This window comes from Athene cunicularia (assembly GCF_003259725.1).
Source record: "Athene cunicularia isolate RWA chromosome 2 unlocalized genomic scaffold, athCun1 chr2_part1, whole genome shotgun sequence".
Lineage (NCBI taxonomy): Eukaryota > Metazoa > Chordata > Aves > Strigiformes > Strigidae > Athene > Athene cunicularia.
In genome coordinates this window covers 35,730,893-35,754,082 of record NW_020799095.1, presented here as the reverse complement: position 1 = coordinate 35,754,082, position 23,190 = coordinate 35,730,893, and the positions used below count along the sequence as shown (strand labels likewise).

Below are 23,190 nucleotides of genomic sequence, written 5' to 3'. Positions count from 1 at the left end.
ACCCCCCCCCTTGCCCCAAGTTATTGCATCCCTTTCAACTCTGCAGTGGAATTTCATGGGTGTGATGAAGGATGGATGATCAGCCATCTAAAGTTATCTGTGTATTTCCTGCATATGAGGAAAGACAATATCCATGCTGACACAAAACCCCCAAATAAAAACTGAACCAGGTTTTAGAGTTTAGACAGAAGGGTCTTGAGATTGGTATGTGTGAAGTAGCCTTCGCTGTTGCACAAATGTTATATACCGAGCAACTGACTTCTACTGGAGCCAGCAGTCTGGAGTTAACCTGTGGGTGGAAAATATGCTGCTGGTGACCCATGCTATTTAGGATTCTTACACAGATTTTGCTTGTTATGGAAATTTTAATGTAACCATATGTATAAAACCACAGAGAACATTTCTTTACTAAAAGTAACAAAGAAATGCAGTTGAACTTGGAAATTCTTCTGATATTTAACAAATAGTAAAATTATTTGCTGTTTTAAATGAAGATGCTTTGTTTACACATTTAAAATTATAGTGTATAAAGATTAGTTATGCTCCACAATGTACAGCTTTGTTCATTTGTTTTGTATTTTTAAAATTTTACTTAAGTAGTACCAATACATTTTTGTTTACGTACCATTCTTTGGTTAAGCTTATAATGTCAAAATTTCCTATTTGAGTATGTACAGCATTTTCCAGTTTCTTTATTTTTCTTGTTATGCTTCTTGCAATTCTGCACAGAAACTTCGACAATTCAGACTTAGTGCTCTTACTGCTGCTCTCTTTCCATTTTCCTATTTCTTTTCTCTAGACATTGTAACTTTTAACATCAGTCATACCTACTTCTCTGTATTTAATCTAATTTTTATGCTGTTTTAATCCCTGATATCTGGATGTAGACTTCCAAATTGTTAAGCATTTGTTATGAACTAAACTTCAAAAGAGTACTGTAAGAGAGACAAAAAGGAATTTCTCATTTGCCCCTCAGGCCTTCCAAAACACTAGGGTCCTTGGAGATTTAGGAAGCCCGGGAAGCCAGACCTGGCTTGGTGAATCCATAGCTGGCTACCATGCTTGCCACTGTACATGCTGAATGAACCTATCCAATGATCCTTGACACAGGCTGCCTAGAATTTTAGTGAACCAACTATCAGCAGCTGTTTGGGCCTCCTATAGACATGTTACCCTGGAGATCCCGAATGGACTGACATAAATTGTCCTGAGGTCCTTAATGTCTACAAATAGAGGAGTCCAGTTCCTGTAAAATACATAACCTGAAAGCCGAGAAGCAAAGGGAAACTAAGAGCATAACCCATATCTCCCTCACTGGGGAGCCTCAGGTCCTAAGTTTCATGCAAAGTAGCTGCCTGACTGCTTGGAGACCATAAGAAGCCAAAAAGCTTAGGAGCTCCTAGAGACCTGGCTTTCCAGCTGTTTGGCAGCCAATCAACAAGAAGTCAGGGATTCTGTGAAAACCAGAAGCCAAGCAGCCTGGCAGGCTACTCACCAGCCATCTGGCTGACAAGAGAAAAGATGAAGAGGCACGTTGGTAATTTAGCCTGCCTTTCTGCCTGGTTTCTGTCAAAACTTTTCAAGAAGTCGTTGTGTTCTTATGGAAGGTTTTGGTTCCATTCCATTAGCATTTTCTGATGGAATACTGTTCCACTGGAAAATATTTGACCAGCTTTCCTTGTAACTTAGTTTATAATAGCTACACATGCTAGTCAACAGCTTGTCATGTAGCTTCTGTAATTTTAAAATACACTTGCTAATTGGATTTTAAAAGTCTATAAAAAGTTTAAATCCCATCCTCCTCACATTTTTTCTTTTTCATCTCTCCTTTGTTTTTCCTTCTTGTCCATCTCACTTTTTCCCCGTCTTTACCCTCTCACTTGCCACATGGGACTTCCATAGATTTTAAGGCAAGAAAAGAGCATGGAGATCATTGTCACATTTGCTGGATAATGTAAACCAGAAAATTTCAAGCAATCATGTTATCTAGTGCAGAAGCTTTTGATTGAACTATAACATATTTTATACTTCATGTTTGTTGTTCAGATTCTCAGTGGTCTGTAATGGTAAGTGGTACAATATGACATGATTGCCTTCTCATATACCACTCTAATTTATGGAACCATGCCAGAGTTGCAAAGACACAAACAATAATTGTGATGACAATTTATTAGTTTGTGTTGACACTGCATTGATTATCTAGACTGCCCTCAGAACATTCCAGTATTGTTGTCTTGCATCTCTACAATATTAAACTACATATTAGTGATGAATATCTCATAAACATATTAATAATTATAAGAATTTTGCTTATACACTTATTTGGTTTAAATTCAATCCAAAACCAATGGAAACAATGTTTAGTTTTTTAGTTATTCAATATTATCTGTTTCTCAGACTTCCATTATTAAAATCCTTTCCAAAATAATCTAAAGCAAATCATGACGTTTTCTCTGCTGTGGCCTCCAGGGACTTTGATATTAATAGTTTCACTGCTTCTGTGAAAAGAAATTAGGATTTTGGCATTTACCCAGGACTGAACTTCAGTGAGCAGTTGTGAGGAGGGGGAGGAAGAGTAGGTGTAGTCCACCAGACTGAAAAGTAAGGAAAACAAAAGGACCACTAGAAGTTGTATGACTGACTTTTCACCCCACCCCCACCATCTTTTAGAAAACATGTACTGCATGCTTTCTTGGGCTGTACGCTTGGCTAATGGACTTTGCTTTTGCTTCTTGAAACCATCAGTAGCAATATAATTGCCAAGTATTTAACTGTGCGATGATCAAATCCCCCAAGAGCTAGGAGTAAGGAATTCTGCTCTTCCAGGCTACAGAGTAGCATTGGTGCCATGTTAAAGCTATTCTGCTTTGAGTCTCTGGCTTTAGCTGCTTCAGTGAGGTGAAGAGGACAGGAAAATCCATGTTAATTGTCTGCTGTTGTTTTCCTAGCACATTGCATTTTCCGAACTTGGAAGAAACATTGTGAGATTTAGTGAAGTAGTCTCATCTTACAAGATAATTTTTCATCTTGTTCTGCCACAGTGGAAGCCTCCATAGCTGTATCGACAGGAATAAAATTAGACTTTAATTTGATTATTATTACCATTGAGTTGTTTAACAAGAAAAATGAATAGAAACTTCATTATATAAATTGCGTGTTTCCCTTTTTCACTGAACAACTATAATACAGAAATTCATCTGTTGCATTTCTTTATTTTGAATTTTATATTGGGTTGAGCATTAGTTAGGATCATAAGTTATTCAGTTGGCAATAGGGGATGGAAATGGACAGCTTCATTAAAGAAAAGGTAATTTAAAGATGACTCTTGATAACTAAAGTTTATTTGCACAGGCATACAATGAAGTTTTGGGGCAAATGCAATTCAATTCAACAAATTAGCTTCAACACCCGAAGCTTTTTAAGATAAGAGTGAAATACTACTTGGTTTTAGAGGAGAAACTTTTATCTTTCAAGTGGAGTATTTTTAAAGGTAAACACAATGTGTCTTTGTAATACAGTGTTCAGCTTTAAATCTTTCAAATAAAGAAACCAGTATTCACTCTGGAAGAAATGAGAAAGGAATTCAGTTACAAAAGAATTCAGTAGTTCTTCTACAAGAACTGTATGTCTCAACTTAAGGCTGATGAACTTTATTTACTTAATGAAAATAACCACAAACATAATATGATGACAAGAGAACTCAAAATCCCAAATGTTCTTGTATAAATATTGCAAAGATCAAGTGATTTTTTCCAAATCTGTCTTTCTGCAAATATCATAATGCTTTCTGCTCCTAATTTAAAAAAATGTGTAAAGCTGGTCTATCTCACAGTATTTCTGCTCTTGGCAGAAGCCAATGTAGAAATGAGTGAAAAAGGAAGGTTAACTAAATTTTGTTAATAGTCATGCAGTTCAGTAAGATGAAAATATGTAATTAAAGAGTAGCAGGAAGAGGTTTTTATTAGCACAGCAGGTAACTTTGCTGGCCTCAGCATCTATGCCAGATAGCTTTTTTTTTTTTTTACTGCTTGAGCTTGCAAACTCCTCCCTTTTGAATCCAGTTTTAAAATAGTATTTATTGTACTTTCTAAGGATAAAAGCAAATGTAGTTTAATGGCTATATTAATAGATGAGAGTTTGCAGTATGTAAATGCTAAAGTATAAATGTAGTCTTGGGCTGGAAATGGAACACTCTCCACTTCAAGTTCAATATCAAAATCATGTTATTACCCAATAGTAAACTACCCAGACTTTGAAACAATGCTATTTACATATCTGCAGTGAGGTTTAAGAACTACAGTAAATATGAAAGCTTAACACACACTAATAGCTTGAAATGACAAGTCCTTTGGGTTGTCACACAAAATATTGTGTGTTTATTAATTTAGAAGGTAGAATTTAAAGATAGCATTTTTTTCTATGTGAAACAAAAAGTAAAAAATTTCCAAAGACATGTTATATATTATTTTTCTTCTCTTATGTCACAAAAATAAGTATGATGGAAATGCCTGAGAGTATTCGGAAACTAAAATCACAAAAAATACTTTAGACTTTATAGTGTGAATAGCTATCTGATTATTAATACAAGTATACTCAAAGATCATAGATTCAAAAGAATTAAATCCAGATCTCTGCAATCACATGCATAACTTCATATTTCCTCTTTAAAGATCTTTAAAATATTGCAATTGCATATAATAAACACATGTATTTCAGTAAAAAATAGTAGAAATGTACCATACAAAGCAAGTATGTGGTTTTGCTAAATGATACCAAAAAGATTGCATTTGTTGTTTAAATTTCTTTGAGAAAAAAAGTATCTTGTATGTAACAATGGATTGTAAAGCTCTCATTTCAGTCATTCTTTCTATTCATTATTCTTCAAATTCTTGCATCTTTGCTTTTCTCTTTGTCTTGTACAGACCACCAGACTACACCCACAATCACATTTGGGAAACTTTTCTGACATGTGGTTTCTGCAGTTTGCCTCTGCTTTTCATCACTACTAGAAGGTTCTGTCCTTGTGTTAGGAGTTTCAATAATTGTCTGTGAAACCAGCTATTCTTTTACTTATTGCTGGATTGTTTATATTTTATTCCATCTGTTTATTTGGACTGTACTCCTTTACAAAATGTGGAAGTATAAACCTGTCAGAAGATAAATTTAACAAATAAGGTTATAATCACCTGGAAATAAAATATGTAGTTAGGAAAACATAAAATGTACATATTAGTTAATTAAGATGGTATACAGATTATCTTATCTCATCATGAAACATCTTTCAGGAGCATGAATAATAATACCCAGATATCTCAACCATGCAGAACAGCAGAATAATTTTCCTGTATAGCAGGACTCCTTTCAAATCTTAGATACTTTACCATAGAGTTTACCTGTTGAACAGAAGCCTTTCTCATTTAATGAGTTGATATTTAGACACAAGATAATGCACATTTCTGTAGTAGCTTTCAAGGAATTGAAAGAAATGCAAACCACCTCATTTTCCTCCCTTCTCCTGTGTCTGGTCATTTAGCTGCCTAGTCCTCTAATACCCATAGGTAAGAAATTTCTGAGTGGAAATCTCTCTGTAACCCATTATCTACCACCTTCGGTCAAATTTTAAAATTTCAAGACAGACATGAAAACTGATATTGAGAAATATTGTTTTTATTCAGGTAATTGTAGATACATTTACATTGTGGTATGCATACACTAACAATGATAGAGAAATGTTTATTCTAGCCTATCTGTGGGAAACGCACTGCAAGCCCACCTCCCTTTATAATCAGCTCACATGGTAATAGAAGTGGCAGAGCACTGTCCTTTCTTCTCTGTTTCAGCTGCTTTTCTGAGTCACAAACCTGTTCGTCTGCATAATATTTAGGTCCTCTTTGTATTTCTGTAAGGACCTCTGTTATTTGTTCATTCTGGGTTTTTTAGGACTTCAGCACAAAGTTTTCTCTTGTATACTACCTTTTTTCCACATGCTGTGGCTCCTGGTTTCAATCTTCACACGGTATGGCTTTAACCTCTCCCTTCCAGTCTCAAGAACTTCATTGCCTGTGGTGGAAAATATTTCTGATGGGCCTACCCACTGATTTTGCTTTCTGTGAGAAGGAAACTCACAGCTAAGAGTTGTGTTTGTCATTTAAACCCAGAACTGAAAAAGATGAACTGCAGCATCTTCTGGAATTTTTATTTACCAAGTCCATGGACAATTTGATGAATTTGCTCAACAAAGCTAACACAATACAATTGGACCCTACTCTGTTAATAAATCATCCCCCCAAAAGAAATAAATATAATCAAAACCATTCTTGGTTCAGGGTCACTCCCTAGCCCTAGGAAAGTTTATACTATCCATGGTTGCACTTTCATGAAGTCCTAAGACCTTTCAGTCCAAGAGAGCTTCAGGAGAGTGTCTGGTAGTTTTTATTCAAAATTCTCCTATTAACCTGTTGAAGGGAGCAAATGAAAGTAATTCTACTTGCAGACCTTTCTTTCAATCTCTGCACATTTACTATCACAGAGGTGCACAGGCTAAAATTTATTCTACAAAGTTACAGCGAACAATTTGGCCAGTCACTTTTACTCTCTTTCTGTTGTAATAACAATTTGACACCAGGCCATCCAATGCCACCTGCTGATGTGCCACCATGATGTCACCAAGAATCTCTGACCTATTTTCAGTACCCTTTGTGAAGGGTAGGATTTGGGCACCAATGACATACTTTTAGTAAATAGTTCCGTAAAAATTACATGACTACCAAAAAAAACACCTGAAGTTCTTGCCCACAGTGATTTCTCACCTGTATCTCTTTCCTAATCAATAGTTCATGTGCTTTTCTTATGTTTCTACAGAAATCCTTAAGTTAGCCATAATTTAAGTCCTTCACTGGTTCCTATATTCATTGGACAAAGAACTTTAAGAGAAAGTTATCTTCCCAGATCCACATCTGAAAGGTTGAAAATCTAACAAAAAATGTTGGGCTGGGTTATAGATTGTATAAAGAAGTCCTGATAAAACACATTCAGTTAGAAGTGGTGATTGCTTCAAATTACGTTGCAATACTTGTTATCTTCAGATTAGGCACTTGAAATTCCATCCAACTGTTTGCTAATTACTGTGTTTAAGTTTCTGAAAATGCTGCTGCATTTTGCAGTACTGTCTTTCAGGCTCTGTATAACTACTACACGTCCTGAGAACCCCTTCTAGATGATTGCTGGCAAAATGTTGCTTAGAGTTACCCACAGGCTGAATAAACATAAAAAATAATTCAAAGAAGTAAATCTTTTTCTATTCAGGCATTGCTTCTGTCCATGAGGAAACTGGAAAAAGATTGTCTTAAATAATGTAATCCTGCATGGTGGAACATCTTACCAAAGAAACAGATACATTTCTTTTCAAGCATCTGAGTTTAACAGAGTGCAATGAATCTTGGGGTACAGCACTGGTCAGTGATTATGTAACAATAAAAATTTGTGCTTAAACAAAACTTAGATTTATACCCATGTGTTTTTAAGGGTATATGAAGTACTGTGTGCTGCATGTCACTTTATCAGATACTCTCAGTTCCTCTTTGCTTGAGGCAATCAGATGAATTGCATACCTGTTAGTTCAGTCTCACAGTGCCAAAACTCCTGGTTAGCTCTGGTTTACACATTGACATGTAAATATGTGCTTGATAGTTTGAGTTGACTAATAAACACAAGAGTGTGAGAACAGCCAATGCTGTGTCAGACCAAAGGTTCACTGACACAATATTCTGTTTCTCATACTAGCCCACAAGGGATGCCTAAGGACAGGTAAAAGAACAGGACAAACTTGTAACTGTGGTTCCCCTCCCCAGAATGCTCTCCCACCTTCATGAAATCTGTGGCTCAGGAACTTTCTAAATCAGAAGGAGTACTTTTATACTGAATAATCCTTAATGGTTGTGGTTTTTTCTGTGAATTTACCTAGTTAATTTGTCTAATGTAAACTTCTAACAGCCACTGCAATACTGCTCCAAGGACTTCAACATCTTAACATTTTATTCTGAACATGCTACCTGCTAATTTAATCTGGTGCTCCCAGGTTGTTTCCTAGAAGAGAGATCTCTTGTGTGCCCTTTATGTTCTACTCAAGATTCTATATACCTCTATCACATCACCAGTCCTCATTTTTCTCTTTTATAACCTTGAGTGTCTTAGTTGGTTAGTCATTCCTTCTACAGAGCAGTTCCCTACCTTTGATTATTCTTGTTGTCTTTTTCTAAACCTGCCTAATTTTACTTTATCTTTTTCAAGATGAAAAAGGTGGACTGGATTTGCATACTGTATTCAAGATCAAGGCACACTGTTTAGTTTTCTATTTCTTTTCTAAGAGCATGCTTAGACATTTTTCCAGAATTGTGTTTGTGTCCTTTAGTCACATCTTATGTTGGTGGTTTATAGTCTGAGGTGCACCATGGTTCTCCCACAGTTGCTGTCATGACTTGTGTAACTACCATCTTAATTATTCTTGAACACTTACTTGCACTGATACAAGAAAATAACATTACCACTCCTTTGCTTCTCTGTCAGACTTAATGTAGGAAATAGAGGACACTGTTACTGTTTTAGATGCCCTAAGGTATGTGAGGCACCCACCTGGCAAATATACAGCAGGTAAGGGAGACTTGCACCCTTCTGGAGTGATGGCTTGAGGCCATAAAGAATACCCTGTGATATCTAAAATGACACTAAATACCTTTATTTAGGCATTGAATTTTTGCCTACATGGTGGTTTATAAAACAGTCTAAGTCTCGTTACGTCAGTCAAGAGAGCTCCAGATTAGCTGTATTTCTTGGTGAAGACAACATAGCAATAGCTGCAGTTTTGAATAATTATGTCATGCCAATCTCTTTTTTTAACATTTGCATATAAATACAGAATATTTTAAAATAATGTTTCTTTTGATTCTAATTTAGGATGCTGGGGAAATGGTTCGATCCTTTGTTGGTGGCTTGGAACTGATAGTCAATTTGCTAAAATCAAAGAATAAAGAAGTTTTAGCAAGTGTATGTGCAGCCATTACAAATATAGCTAAAGATGAAGAAAATTTAGCTGTTTTAACAGATCATGGAGTCATCCCTCTGCTGTCCAAACTAGCGAACACAGTAAGTAACTTCTAAACATGTTATACTAAGTATCTGGGTTTCTTATGACAGAATGCATTACACCTAACTAAAAGGTTATGACAAGAGCAGTAGATTTTGCAGCAGCTACAAGAGATGTAGAATCCTTCCTCTATGAGATGTATATTGGACATGAAAACACTCTGTGGCTGGTACTAAAGTTACTTTGGAAGATGAGCTTCATTTTAATAGTCACTATTGCTGAATATTGCTTTTGAGAGATGCAGCTGCCGTATGAAAAAAGCACAAAGGGTCAAGAGAGCAATAAATCTGAACCATGCAGAGAATCTCAGTGATGGGGCTATATGTTACATTTTAGTGTTTATCTTATCTAATTTCAGTCAGTCTAAAACCAACTTTGAAATAATATAAAAATTCACAGCACTTCCTACAAAGAGAGTAAGAGACTACTAGCTACTGCCTCCATGCCTTACAGCTTTCTCCAGTTTTTAATTGTACTGCAGTTAAATTGGTATGCCTTAAAGATATTTGAGAATACAATTCTGCTTTCATATGAAATTTTTATTGTGTTATGTTGTCTTTAATTTATTGTGTTTTTACCTTCTTCAGAACAATGACAAATTAAGACGTCACTTAGCAGAGGCCATTTCCCACTGTTGCATGTGGGGGAGCAATAGAGTTGCCTTTGGAGAGACCAAGGCTATAGCTCCTTTAGTACGTTACTTGAAGTCAAAGGATCCATCAGTTCATAGAGCTACAGCTCAGGCTTTATATCAGCTTTCAGAGGATCCCAACAACTGTATCACCATGCATGAAAATGGAGTGGTGAAGGTGAGGTTGAAGGTTTTTCTATTTGGAGTTCAAATTATTGAGTGGGTCAAAAGAAGAGCTCTTTCATTCAAAATAGTTCTTGAGTACTGCTGTGTGCCTCAAATTCCTGAACTTTATCCTGAAAATGTTTGGTTAAATAGTGCATTAGGGAACAATATTTCTGTGCTAAAGATATTACAGTTAGGTGGTTGTTAGGAATGGAAATATGGACATTCACATCTTGAGTACTTGACGCTGACCTAGGCTGGTAGTGATGTCACAGCAGTCTTTTGTTATTCTCAAGTGACCTTTGCAAAAAAGTTGGGATATCTTAATGGATAGTTGCCTAGTGTGGCAGAAAGTCACCCAGGAACTGGGAGTAACTTGAATTGGGGACAAATTAAGATGGAATAATTCAAAGGCTTAGTATACCTGGAGCTGTTTCAGGGAATTCTGCATTTACTTACTCCTAAAGGAGTTAAGTCTGAGTACATTCTGCAAAGACCTTATTCTAGAAAGAATTTTTCTCACAAAAAGATTTTTCTAGCAAAGTTTTACCTCAGTAGTTGAAGACAGTAGTTTTCCTTTGTCACAGGAAAGATAAGGATTATGGTCTTAGACATGGAGACTCTAGGAGCTTTCAATTATTATGAATTTCTTGAAAGGTTCACTGTTTGCAGACTTTTCATTTTATTTTATGATCAGGTCAATGTATTGAAAGGAAGAGTTTATTTATGATGTAGTGTTACTATTAATGTTGAATTATGCTTGAACTAATGATTGTGCACTTTACTGTGAGCAGTTTCAATTCTGTCACAGTCTAATGGTCCTGCAGTATCATAAATAGGATGGCTGTAGTTGGCTGTATCTGTAGTCAGGTTAAAAAGATCCACTGGTCAAAAATGTTTAAAGACTCAGTTTAAATGTCAGTACTTGAACTGACTCAGATCTATGTTGCCCCTTCAATACTGGAAAGTTACATCTTTCCATCACAATTGCATTATACTGGCTACATAGCACAGGGAAATATATACTGTACTACAGCTCAGTTTGAAACTAGTGTCTGATGAGTTTTTAATGTGGCTTATCTTTCCATTCAACTGACACAACCCATTTTCTGCCCTGCTGTCATCTGTTGATTTCATTCATTTCATTATGCAGGTTTTAGGTTTTATAAGTTGTAGCACACTGAACATATGGTATAAAGCCAATTATGATGATACACTTTTTTAATAATTCCATCTCGGTCTAGGTTCATCTTTATTTTTCAGTCCAAGTTAAAATATTTAGACTAATTAAAATAGTTTATTTGCACTTGCAGATAAATAGGGATATACAGAAAAATATCACAGGTATTAATTTTTTTAAGATTCACAATATTCTGGAATGACTATAATACATTAGGGAAAGAAAAGAGACCTGATAAAAGGAAGAGCAAAACCACAAAATAAAGGAGCTTGGTTATGTATGTTACATCTAAACTTTTTGTCCAGGGTGCACTTCTAGTGTACAAGAAACTTGTATTTTTGTAATGCAGTGGACAAGTGTTTGAATGTGGGTTTGTATGTGGGTCACTCACAGAACCAGAGTGGAAGAGCTTCTCATCTCAGAACTGATGGATGGCCTGAACATATGAGAGGATCTGTGACCAATTTTCATCACATGTGCCAGAACACACATGTATTTGTATCATACAAGCAGATGTGCATTAGTAATGTGACAGGAAGCAGCTGCATTTGATCCATGTTGAGACTAACAGCCAGGGTAGCATTTCTGCTGAAAAAGACCTGGAGTGTAGGTTCAGCAAGCTGGACATGAGCCAGCAGGGTGCCCTGGGAGTGATGAAGGCTATCAGGATCTTGGGCTGTGTTAGCAGGAGCATAGACAGTAAGTCAGAGGTGGTGGCTTAGTGCTTGTTAAAATTACATCAGGAGTACTATATTCAGTTTGGGCTCCAACTCCAGTGGTGGGCCATGAAGATGGTTGGGAACTGAAGCACATGACTTGTGAGGAAACTGAGCTTGTCTAGCTTTGAGAAAGAAGGCCTTTGGGCAGGGGTGCCTCATAGCAGCCTGCCAGTATCTAAGAGAATTTTTTCAAGGCAACAAAGGCAGGGTCTTTACTGAAGTACATGGTAGGAGAACAAGAAACAATGGTCATTAATTTAATCTCATGGGTTCCATATGAATACAAGGAAAAAAATTCTACCAAGAGGGTAATGAAGCACTGAAGCAGTTCCCCAGAGAGCCTGTGGAATCTCCCTCCAAGGGAATTTAGACCTGACTTGACAAAGCCATCAGCAACATGATCTGAATTCAGTGTTGACTTTGTTTTGACTAGGAGGTTGGACTAGATGACCTCCTGAGATACCTTCCAATCCAAATGATTTGGTGATTCAGATCATCTAATTTCTATCAGATGGAAAATAATTAAAATAAGAGGAAATATGGAAAATATTGATTGATCTTTGCAAACCACTTCTTCACTATCTTTTTATAATTAAGCAGCATTTCTCCAGCTTCTTAATGGACTTTATTGAGCCATACCCACATTATACTCAATTAGGGAAAACACCCATAAATGTGATAATGAGTTTTCCCATTCAGTATCCAGAAACAGTCACCCTGTCCAATGTGGCAGAAACCTTCTTCACTATACTTAGTCAGATGGGTATCTCAAAGGAATACTGTCAGAGGAACAGATTTATTCACTCTGTTGTTTAGATACTTAGAGAGATGTGTAAAATAAAGTGATTGAATTCCATTCTGTATCATTCGGAAGTGAAATATTCGTTCCATGAACAGAAAATTCACTTGAATTTTAGGTCAGGGCTACAAATGTATGTGACTAAAAGTTGCAGTGCTATCCCACTACCTTGAAGTATTTCAGAATTCCATGAAGTTTGATTAAACCTCTGTAGTTCGCAATATCTCAGGGTTTTTTGGGAAAGCAGTCTGACTGCAAACAAAACTGGTTCTGTAATGAATCTTTAAAATGCATCCAAACCTGATCAAGTATTAAGAGATTAAAGAGCATTAAGATAAAAACACCTGTGACCACACATTGCCATGAAGGACCTAGAATTATTAATAGAATTATAGAATAGTTTCGTTTGGAAGGGACATTAAAGACTATCTAGTTCCAACCACCCTGCCATGGGCAGGGACACCTTCCACTACACCAGATTGCTCAAAACCCTGTCCAACCTGGCCTTGAACACTTCCAGGCAGCCACAGCTTCTCTGGGCAACCTGTGCCAGTGCCTCACCACCCTCACAGTAAAGAATTTCTTCCTTACATCTAATCTAAATCTACCCTCTTTCAGCTTAAAACCATTACACCTCGTCCTATCCCTACATTCCCTGACAAAGAGTCCCTCCCCATCTTTCCTGTAGGCCCCATTTAAGTACTGGAAGGCTGCTATACAGTCTCCCTGGAGCCTTCTCTTGTCTAGGCTGAACAACCCCAACTCACTCAGCCTGTCCTCACAGGGTAGGTGCTTCAGCTCCCCTTATCACCTTCATGGCCTGCTTTGGACTTGCTTCAACAGGTCCATGCCCTTCTTATGTTGGGAGCCCCAGAGCTGGACACAGAACTCCAGGTGGGGCCTCACAAGGGTGGAGTAGAGGGGGAGAATCACATCCCTTGGGCAGCTGGCCACACTTCTCTTGGTGCAGCCCAGGATACGGTTGGCTTTCTGGGGTGCCAGCACACATTGCTGGCTCATAGTCAGCTTTCCATCCGCTAATACCCCCAAGTCCTTCTCCTCAGGGCTGCTCTCAATTCACTCATCACCAGCCTGTATTTGTGCTTGGGATTGCCCTGACCCATGTGCACGACCTTGCACTTGGCCTTGTTGAACTTCATGAGGTTTGCATGGACCCACCTCTCAAGCCTGTCCAGGTCCCTCTGGATGGCACATCCCCTCCCTCCAGCGTGTCTATTGCACCACACAGCTTGGTGTCATTGGCAGACTTGCTGAGGGTGCACTCAATCCCACTGTCCATGTTGCCAAGAATTCTTCATACCTGCTAAGTATCACAGTATGCAGAAGTCTTGGGAAGGGCTTTTGGAAGGGATTCAGAATACCAGTGAAAGCACCTCTAACCTTAAAAGGCTGAACTGTTGTTCATGCCATAAGCTGTTCAGTTTGGTAGACTGGAATCTCTTCATAGCCAGAGGTAACTGTGAACCAAATACATAGCCAGGAAAAGAAACATTATGATTCCTTATGGCTCATTTTTTCTGACTGGAAGTAAAAAATTAAATATCCTTTGAAGACACTGATTTACCTGAAGGAGTAATTCTTGCTAGTCCCCCAAAAAGCAAAAATAATGGTAGTTTGGTGGAATATGTTTTCAGATAAACTAAATCAAATTAGTCAGATGGTTGATTTCATCTATACCAAAGACTGTCAGCCAATCCTCAGTCAAATATACTGAATAAGTATAAATCTTTAAGAAGAGATCTGTCCAGCTCTTCAAGTACACTGTCTTATGTTCAGTGTCCAACTGAAGTCAGTGTGTATAGTGTAGAATCTGAAGTCCTAGGGTCGCCCAGCAAATGTGTAACAACGAGATGTAACAATTCACAATTGTAAATTGAGCCTTGAAAACAAGTTTGATACTTTTAAAATTAGAAGATTTAATTATTTTAAGAAATCTGTCCAGCTGAAGAAATTCTTTAAGCGCATCCTATAATTAGTGCTAGGAGCTACAAGTAAGTAGGTAAGCTACATGGAAATATCTTATTCAACACCTGCACATACTTCATTTTTCTGTCTATTTGTTTTCAATTACATTCAAGTGAATGTTCACAGAAGTGCTTAATTACAAACACTGCAGACACTTAATCTGGAGAATATGAAAGTAATTATATCTAAACAAACAAAACCAATCTTCACAAATATTTATGTATTTTTAATTATCCAGATATTTTAAAATAGCATTTTTTATAACATATTAAGTATAAGTGGAGCTGTTATTAAAGTTTCATTCCTTTAAGTCTTTAAGAAATCCTTAACTCAAGGCAAACTGATAAAATGGCTAGGTCTAAACAGTAGGACCCTGGAGAAGTTCCCAGCTTTTATGTCCAAGTGCATAGATGGCCCACATACTGGTTGCACATAAGGACTGAACCTGGATGCCTACACTGTGGTCTGTGTCAAAAGAAAATGGGGGTGCAGAACTGGAACCACAATATGTATGGACGATTGGATGTCAGGACTGCAGGACATATTGCAGAATGCATTTGCCTTTGAACTAGGATATAGCCGTAGAGAATCCAATACCAATGTATATGTTGAAGTTAACTTGGCTCAGAGAACCATGTTAATAAACTCTGAAAAAACGGTTCTGCACAGGCCATAAAGTGACAAAACTTCAGAGAGAGATCATCAGACCTAGCTCTCTTGAGCTATCTTGAGCTTTCTTACCTGCCTGCCCTTGGTAGCATGGAGCTCAGTGTCAGATGATTTGCCTTATTCTTGTACTATGACTGTAGTATAGGCATATCAATTTTTTTAAAAGTGTGTAGTTTCATTTTGCCCCAATTTTTTCAGGGTTTGTAATTCTCCATCCCACAGGAGGACAATAGGGATAGACATCCAGAGTTTCTAACCCTAAATAAAGCCTGGTTTAGTTGGCAATTATACTGCTTTGATGTTTCCAAGCACTTTCTAATGCTTATATGTTGTGTTTATCTAGAATAGCAAAGCAAAGTGATGCAACAAATAGGCCTTTTTTGATATATCAGACCAGTGAGACAGTGTTTCTTATGCAGGGAGGATGCCCATATAATAAGTGAAGCATGCTGGTCAGTCAGAGAAAATATGTTCTGTGGGACCTATGATAGTTTCTCCAGATGTGCTAGTCCAAGTGCTTTTGTTCTATGTTGCCAGAGCTGAGCGGATAATGAAGCAAACCAACATGCATACGTTGACAGCTCAGGGCACAGCTGGCCAATCCACCAACGCTTATGAGCTTGAGTTCTGTGCTGACACTGTTGGGATTACCATCAAGAATCAGTTACTGGAGTTTCAAAAAGGCTAAAGAGGCATTCCCATATGGCAAGGAGAGTGGGTGGAGAAGGTTTAGTTGGTCAAATGTGAAAGTCAGTACAGTGCTGAATCTTGCCTGGTCTGTTCAGTTGGTCTGCCTGTCACAGGTGAGACACTCGTTGCAGCACTATGTGCTATTTGGGTATCTTTGCACCATGCTTCTCAGTGACAGCAGAATGTCCTGGTGTCCTGATGTTTTCATTCTTCTAGCCTGAAGAACAGCTGATTGAAAGCATACTTTGTATTTATGTAGGGGTTATTATGTACAGATTTTTCCAGTAATAATCATATTTTTACTTCTGGAAAATTTATCTGGCTTCCTTTGATATTTTTTCATCCTTTTACCAGATATCTGGTGTTTCAGTAATCATGCCCAGTTGGATTAATATCACAGCTGCTGTAGTTGTGATTAGGTTGCAATACATGCATAAATCCCAGGTGTTCTTCAGCACATGTTCATATGCTGTGTTCACATGCACAGAAAATCTGATGCTTCAGGGAAACATTTACTCTGCATGAATGACAGTTGCTGAGTGCTTGAACAGTTGGTCAGAAACTTTCTCAAAGCATCAGACTTTCTGACCATTCACGATGCAATGGGCGTATATGTGTTTCTGTCCAGGAAACCAGGAATAAAAATACATAGAAAAAGTAATTTCAGACAGATTCTCGTGTTTCACATTTTGTCACTGCTGCAAACAGTATTTTCTAATCACAAAACAACAGGTATATGCACACAGTTGTGAGAGAAAACCAGTGTTCCAAGTTTTCACCTCTATGTAACTGTACCCCAAATACAATCAGTTTTCTCAAGCAAGGCTATGTGACAGAAAGGTTGGGAAATACTGGTGTATGTCAGCTGCCATGTGAAATTCTGAGTAGACAAACAGGGTGATTTTGGAGAACGTTTAGAAAGGCAGTTTATAAAGTTTTTCTTTTATGTTCAGTTCCATGCTCAATGTGCTTATGACTGGGAATGGAACAATGGTTATGACCTGTGACAGATGAATCAATGCTTTCTTTCTACCAAACACTAGAAAATATTTCCTTTTTCTCAAGTAAAAATTCATGGCTGTGCTGGAAAAGAGATTTGTATTTTCAAAGACCCAGTAATGACATGTGGGTCACTAGAAAGCAGGAGAAATTTTTAGACTAAGGAACAGGCATCAACCTGAATTCAAGATTGGAGATAGCTGTCCACAAACCAAGGGAGAAGAGAAATCCAGTGGAGGTTTGGTGGTTTATAGCCAAGATAAGCAGGAGTATGAAGCAACATTCTTCACACTTGGAGTCTGTCACAATTAGAGGGGAGAGAAATAGGAAGTCACAGACAACTGGAAGCATCCAGCCATCAGCACATTCTTCATGGAAACAGCAGAAAATACCTCTTAAAATGTAGCTGTTGCAAAGAAACAAAGATGTCTACCTATAGCTGAATGCTGCTGAAACCTTAGAACAATCAAGCTTGTTCATGAAAAGATCTGCAACTGTCCACTAAAGAGTACTGTTGCTTTTTATAGGGATGCTCTTTTAAGATGAATTCTAGAAAAACTGTTTTGCAAGGCACAGGCAGATGAGGAAGTGCAACTACTTTAGCAGTGAATAGATGAGTCTAAACATGATTTAAAGGAAGAATTCAAGCCATCTGAAGATCCTGAAAGAATATTTAAATCATTGTCCTAGAGAGCATGTCACTCTGTCAAACTAGTACGATGCTTCTCTGTTTTAATCTTTAGTCACGCTTTTTCTTGGTGACTTTGGCAGACTGTAGAATGAGATATGCTTCAGAAGTGTATAGGTGGTGTGTATTCAGAAGTGGTGTGTAATGGTGGTGTGTATAGGCACTTAGGAAGCTGTTCATAATATACCTTCTAAAAGACTTCAGGTATTTCAAAAGATTTGAAGTATATACAAACAAAAAACGTAACTGATTATTCCAGGTTATTCTTACTTTGCAAATGAAGAAAGATAAAAATTAATCTATTATGGAAGTTAATTTCTGACTTTGTAAGTGCTACAAAGGATTTGTTTTTGTGGAATATCATTATAGTTCCTGTGTAAAGAAGGCCTAGGAATGTTGAATTGCGTAATCATCTAGAGGATTGAGACCAGTCTTTTATGATTAGCTTATGAGACCTCTGAGGAGATTATTAAAATAATGAAAAAAAAATGTAAGAACAAGGAAAAATAAGCACCCAACATCAGGCTGTAGAAAAACAAAATTCATCAAAGTCATCATTCATCTTAACTTTGAATGATTACATTGTGGACATGCCCATCTGAAATACGAATTCAAATTCTTCTAATAGTCAGGGAAGAGGAATAGATTCTTTACTGTGTGTCATCTGTCCTAATTTATGGAAAGGTAAGGCACCTCAGTCTCTACTGGCAGTATTTTCTGGTCTCCTTTGCTATGATGGGAATGCAGGTTCAAAGTTCAGATCTGCACTGTAGGTATCTATGTTTAATGGGGTGAGTCCCATCCCAAGGCAGTGCAGAACTTGTTTAAATGAATATACAGTCCAGTTCCGTATTAGATAGGAATTCTGAATAGTAGTGCAATAAGAAAAAGCTATTAAAAATTATTTTATTCTTTTCCTAGAAAAATACAGATGAGGATACATTTATATGCTATGATGGTGATGAAACACTATCTGCCCAGCAGTAACTGAACACAATCTAGTAAAGCCAGATGTTTCAAATTAGTGGATCTAACTAACTTGAATCGAGGGATTTCGAAAAAGTTCTTTGGACTATTGGATGGATTCCTTTCATCTAACTTTGGCCACTTTTGGGTATGGAGTTTAAAGTAGTCTAAACTAAGACACTTTCTATAGTCAGTGGAAAGAGAGAGGCACCTGCAGACTTGTCCTAGCTGAAAATAGATGCCTAAGATACCTGGAAGGAATAGACTCATGACAGTGTCTATAGTTTTCTCTGCTGAGTATAGAAAGGACCTGGGTGACTAGGTCAGACTAAACAGCTAGCTTTCAGACAGCTGAATTTAAATTAATATCCTCCTGAATGTTGATTTTCAACAAGCTTGTGGTACAGGGGAAGTTGCAGGGCTGGAAGAAAAGCAATGTGCCAATATTTTAAAAGCCTAAATAAGATTATAGTCCAGTAAATTGAACACTACTTGCATGTTAAATAATCATAGGTGCATATGTTATAATGATAGAAGAGAACATTTTAATGATCTAGTCTGACCAGCCTTGCTCATACAAACCAGAGACATTGCTTCAATTTATTTCTGTTTGGAATAGAGTATATCTTTTAGAAAAACACTGACTCTTTACTTAAAAAATTCCAGTGATGGAAAATCCACTAGAGCCATCATAGCTTGTTCCAGTAGTTAAATACCTTCCCCATAAAAACATTTGCACCTTCTTTGTAGCCTAAGGTTTGTCTAGCTTTATCTTATGCAATTACAGGTGTGATACTGTTGCTTGGTAGACTGAAAAGCCCTACATAACTTCTGTTCTCATATACTTTCTTACTGAGTAAGATCAAATTACTTGTCACATTGTCATCTTTTTAATTAGTCAAGCAAGAGTAACCTCTGATGGGATTTCTGTCTTTTTAATTCTTTAATTATATTTGTGTGTCAGTTTTGAATTTTTTATTTCTGAACTTCCCTTTTGGACTGAATTTCAACCTACCAGAACAGAATTCAGTATTCTATAATGTCTGTATGAATACTTAAAAGGGGTAAAAAAACTTCCCTGCTTCTATGTAAACTGTGTTTGAACTTCAGAGATTTTCATTATTCTGTCTGGCCACAGTATTGCCCTCAAAGTTCATATTCAGCCAATTTTCTACTTTGAATTCCATGTCTTTTTGGAAACTGTTCCCCAGGTTAGACCTTCACATGCTATATTGTTGGCCTTCATGCACAGTAGTTAAAATTAGGTAATATTATTAATGTAATTTAGACCTTGTGGTAGAAGTTAATTTTTTCTTCAGGATATTAAATCAGATTTTTAATTGTTGTCAATACACTTTATAAATGTCAGATGAGTTAGCTCTCATTTTTGTAAGAATAATTCACAATTTAAAAGCAGCCACAAAATGTATTCAAGCATTTTGTTGGTTTAGAGAGGAAAAATTTAAGAGACCAACATACTGACTCTTCTTATAATGCCTTTAAAACAAAATATTATCTTTCCACAATGGAAGTTTCCAGGTTTGGCAGAGATACGATTAATTAGAAAACTGAAGGTGTTCACTGGCTGAGAAAGCGGTAAATACTTTTGAATTACGTAGAGACAAATGAATTAAGGCCTGTGAAAAGAAAAGAATACCAATGGTTTTGTTTGTAAAGTATGAAGCTAAAAAATGCCTGTTCTGCTTGCCAATGAAATTCTGTATTTGCAGGTACCTGATCAGATCAGGTACATAAATATTCTAAAACATTTATGGAAATCTTTCCAGTGAGGTAATTTCCAGTATCTCATATGAGGATCTCTTGATGTTTTGACTTTAAAGTTTGTGCTTGAATTCCGAACTAATTAAAAATAAATAGTAAAAGTATTATTCTCTTTATTCATTTCTGTGTACTGTGATGATGCTTAAAGCCATTGATCACAGATAAGTAGTTCACTTTGCTAGGGAGTGATGTATACCTATAAGAAGAAGAGGTCCCCAGATAACTTTCAATTTAGGTGTAGCACACAACAAGGTGGAGGTGAACAAACAGGAATGGAGTGGTAGAAAAAGTAATTGCAATATTTATATTGATCAGATTTGGTAGTTCAAGCAAACCAGGATACAATTACTGCTAATTCATAGCTGCAATATAGTTATCATAAATAAAACATAAATACCAAATACTGACTGTAAGCTTTTCGTGAAAACCAAGAACTACTGGATAGTAGCCAGTCACCCAGACTTCAAGGCACTTATGGGAACCATAACTGGTGCTGTTGGTAGTTTTTCACATGCATATGTCTGTGCTGAAGACTACACAAAGTCAGTAAATTAGCCTCTGTTGAGCTCTGCATTATTCTAAGCAGCTTTTATTATCCAAACACATTTACTATCTTTAAAGATAGTATTGCTCTGCTGCACTATGAACAAGTCAATTTTCTCTTGTTCTTATTCCATTATACATACAGATAGGGGCTAGAGGAACCATTAACTTAGTAATTATAGTATATATCTGAAATGCAGAAGATCAGACTTTCCATTCACATTCTGACACTTTTTTAATATTGAAAGTGTATATACAACCTACAAGTGCATAGAACTGATCTTTAGCCTTATTCTGTGGTCTGGTTTACTGAAATATTTGCACAACATCGAAGTGCTCTGTTTTCTTAATATTGCAAAATATTAATAGATGCCTTCTAAATACCATTTGTTGTAGCTTATAGGAACTTCACCAGGGATGCTGAAAACCTAATTTCAAGTGCTTGGTGCAATAAGGCAGGCAAAGCAGAGACTCTTGCTTCTAAGAATGGGGCTTGATTTGTATATTCATACGTTTGAATATATATATTTTCAGTTAACCCATCAGCCTTGTTCCTGTCTTCTCATCAGACATAGCTTCAAGAGATGCATGGGTTTTTTTTCAGTTAGGGTTTTTGTTTTTTGGGTTTTTTTTCAAAGAAGGTGTAACAGCTATAATGTATATTCTGAATTCTGTGATGAATTCATAAGAGATATTAGTGCTTTTTGAATTCTCTTCTTAGTGGTAGAAATATTAATCACACATAGGCTCTTCAATTCCCTTGTAATAATCTAAAATATAGGAACAATTGGATTACTCATGACTTATGAAAGTTACTGTGAAATGTAGATTTAATATTGGAGAGTTCTTTTACAATTTGTGATAATGACTATATTAAAGAATACATATTGTGCAGAGTTTCCAGAATATTTGTCACTGTTTGCTAAAGTCGTAAATCCCTTCAAGAAATCAAAAGCACTGGCACCTACTTCTTTAGGAGTATTTGGCTATGGGGTTGATTGTTTTCTGTGGGGACCTTTGGTGAGAACACTGGATATAGAACATAGAGTTTTACATTATTAAGTAAGGTTTAAGATAAGATTTTTATAAATCAGTCCAAAATATTTCATATAATATCTATGCAGTAATATTATTGGGGTACAGTAGTACGTATTTGTATATTTACATATTTATGTTTTTATTTTAAGTTTAGAAGAACCCACTTTTTAGCTGTTATGGTTGGCTCTGTTTAGGCTCCACAGTTCAGGCTGGAGATACAGCATGTTTAGCACATACTCCAAGCTGATGCCTGTTGCTTTTTATAAATTAGTTGTTACAGTTTTTGGACGTCAAGAAAGAAGGCTCTAGATGGCAAAATTTATGCATGACTGTTGTCCACAAAAATATGTCCAATCCCTTCACCCACAAATGTATTGATCACATCACACTTTAGAATTTCAGATATGAGGTTCCATAAACTATGTCCAGTACTGGCATCTTTTGTTTCATTTCAGAAGGGTTAATGAAAACTGACAATGCTGCACCACTACAGTTTCTGTTGTGTTAGCAACTGCCAGGTGTGAACATTTTCCTTACAGTTTCATCTCCAGGAAACAAAAACCAGTAAGCCTTTACCTTCATAATAAGCAAAATTTTACCATTCATAAAGTCAGGGTACTTACATGTAAAATGTTTTGCTTTTGCACCATTGACAAAGGTAATGAAGTTTGGCTTCAGTGTAGATTAAGCCTCAGACTTTAGATTTTTCAAAATTTCACTTTACTAAAGTTTATGATACGTAGCTAGTGTTCTGTTAAAATCTGGCTGATCCTGGATAGGAAAAACAGCAGCCTAAGGGAGATCAGCTTATCTTTGCCCAAACTCTGTGCTTCAGTAGACCTCTAATTTAGTAACATTTGGGTAACAAACCTAGAGGCTGGCATAAAGCTCCTCTTGGCACATTGTAGACATCTTTTAGTCTTATAAAAAGAAGCTTGTCCCACTAAGCTGTAGGTTTGTTGGAGCTGTTTAACGGTAGCTGTGCCCTGCAGCTCTTTTAGTGATAAATGAACCACTTCAAATAAGTGCAATTGCAGCCAACTGTGCAGAAGGAATCATTAAAAAAAATTTAAATAGACATTTTTGAAGCTTAAAAATGCACAAACAAAGTATGTTAAACCAAAATATATGCTGCTCCTTTTAATGGAAAAGATTGCTACTGGCTAAGTCTGCCAGCTTCAATAGGTGTGCCA

At 36.8% G+C, this 23,190-nt stretch overlaps 1 protein-coding gene across 1 annotated transcript in view; it reads left to right on the top strand.

Annotated features, from left to right (window-relative positions):
• Positions 1–23,190, top strand: part of ARMC4 (armadillo repeat containing 4) — an 88,490-nt gene that overhangs the window by 47,755 nt on the left and 17,545 nt on the right. Inside the window, exons 17-18 of the mRNA XM_026843716.1 lie at positions 8,953–9,141; positions 9,730–9,951. Of these exons, the coding sequence (XP_026699517.1) occupies positions 8,953–9,141; positions 9,730–9,951 (411 nt within the window). The remainder of the gene's footprint in view (positions 1–8,952; positions 9,142–9,729; positions 9,952–23,190) is intronic.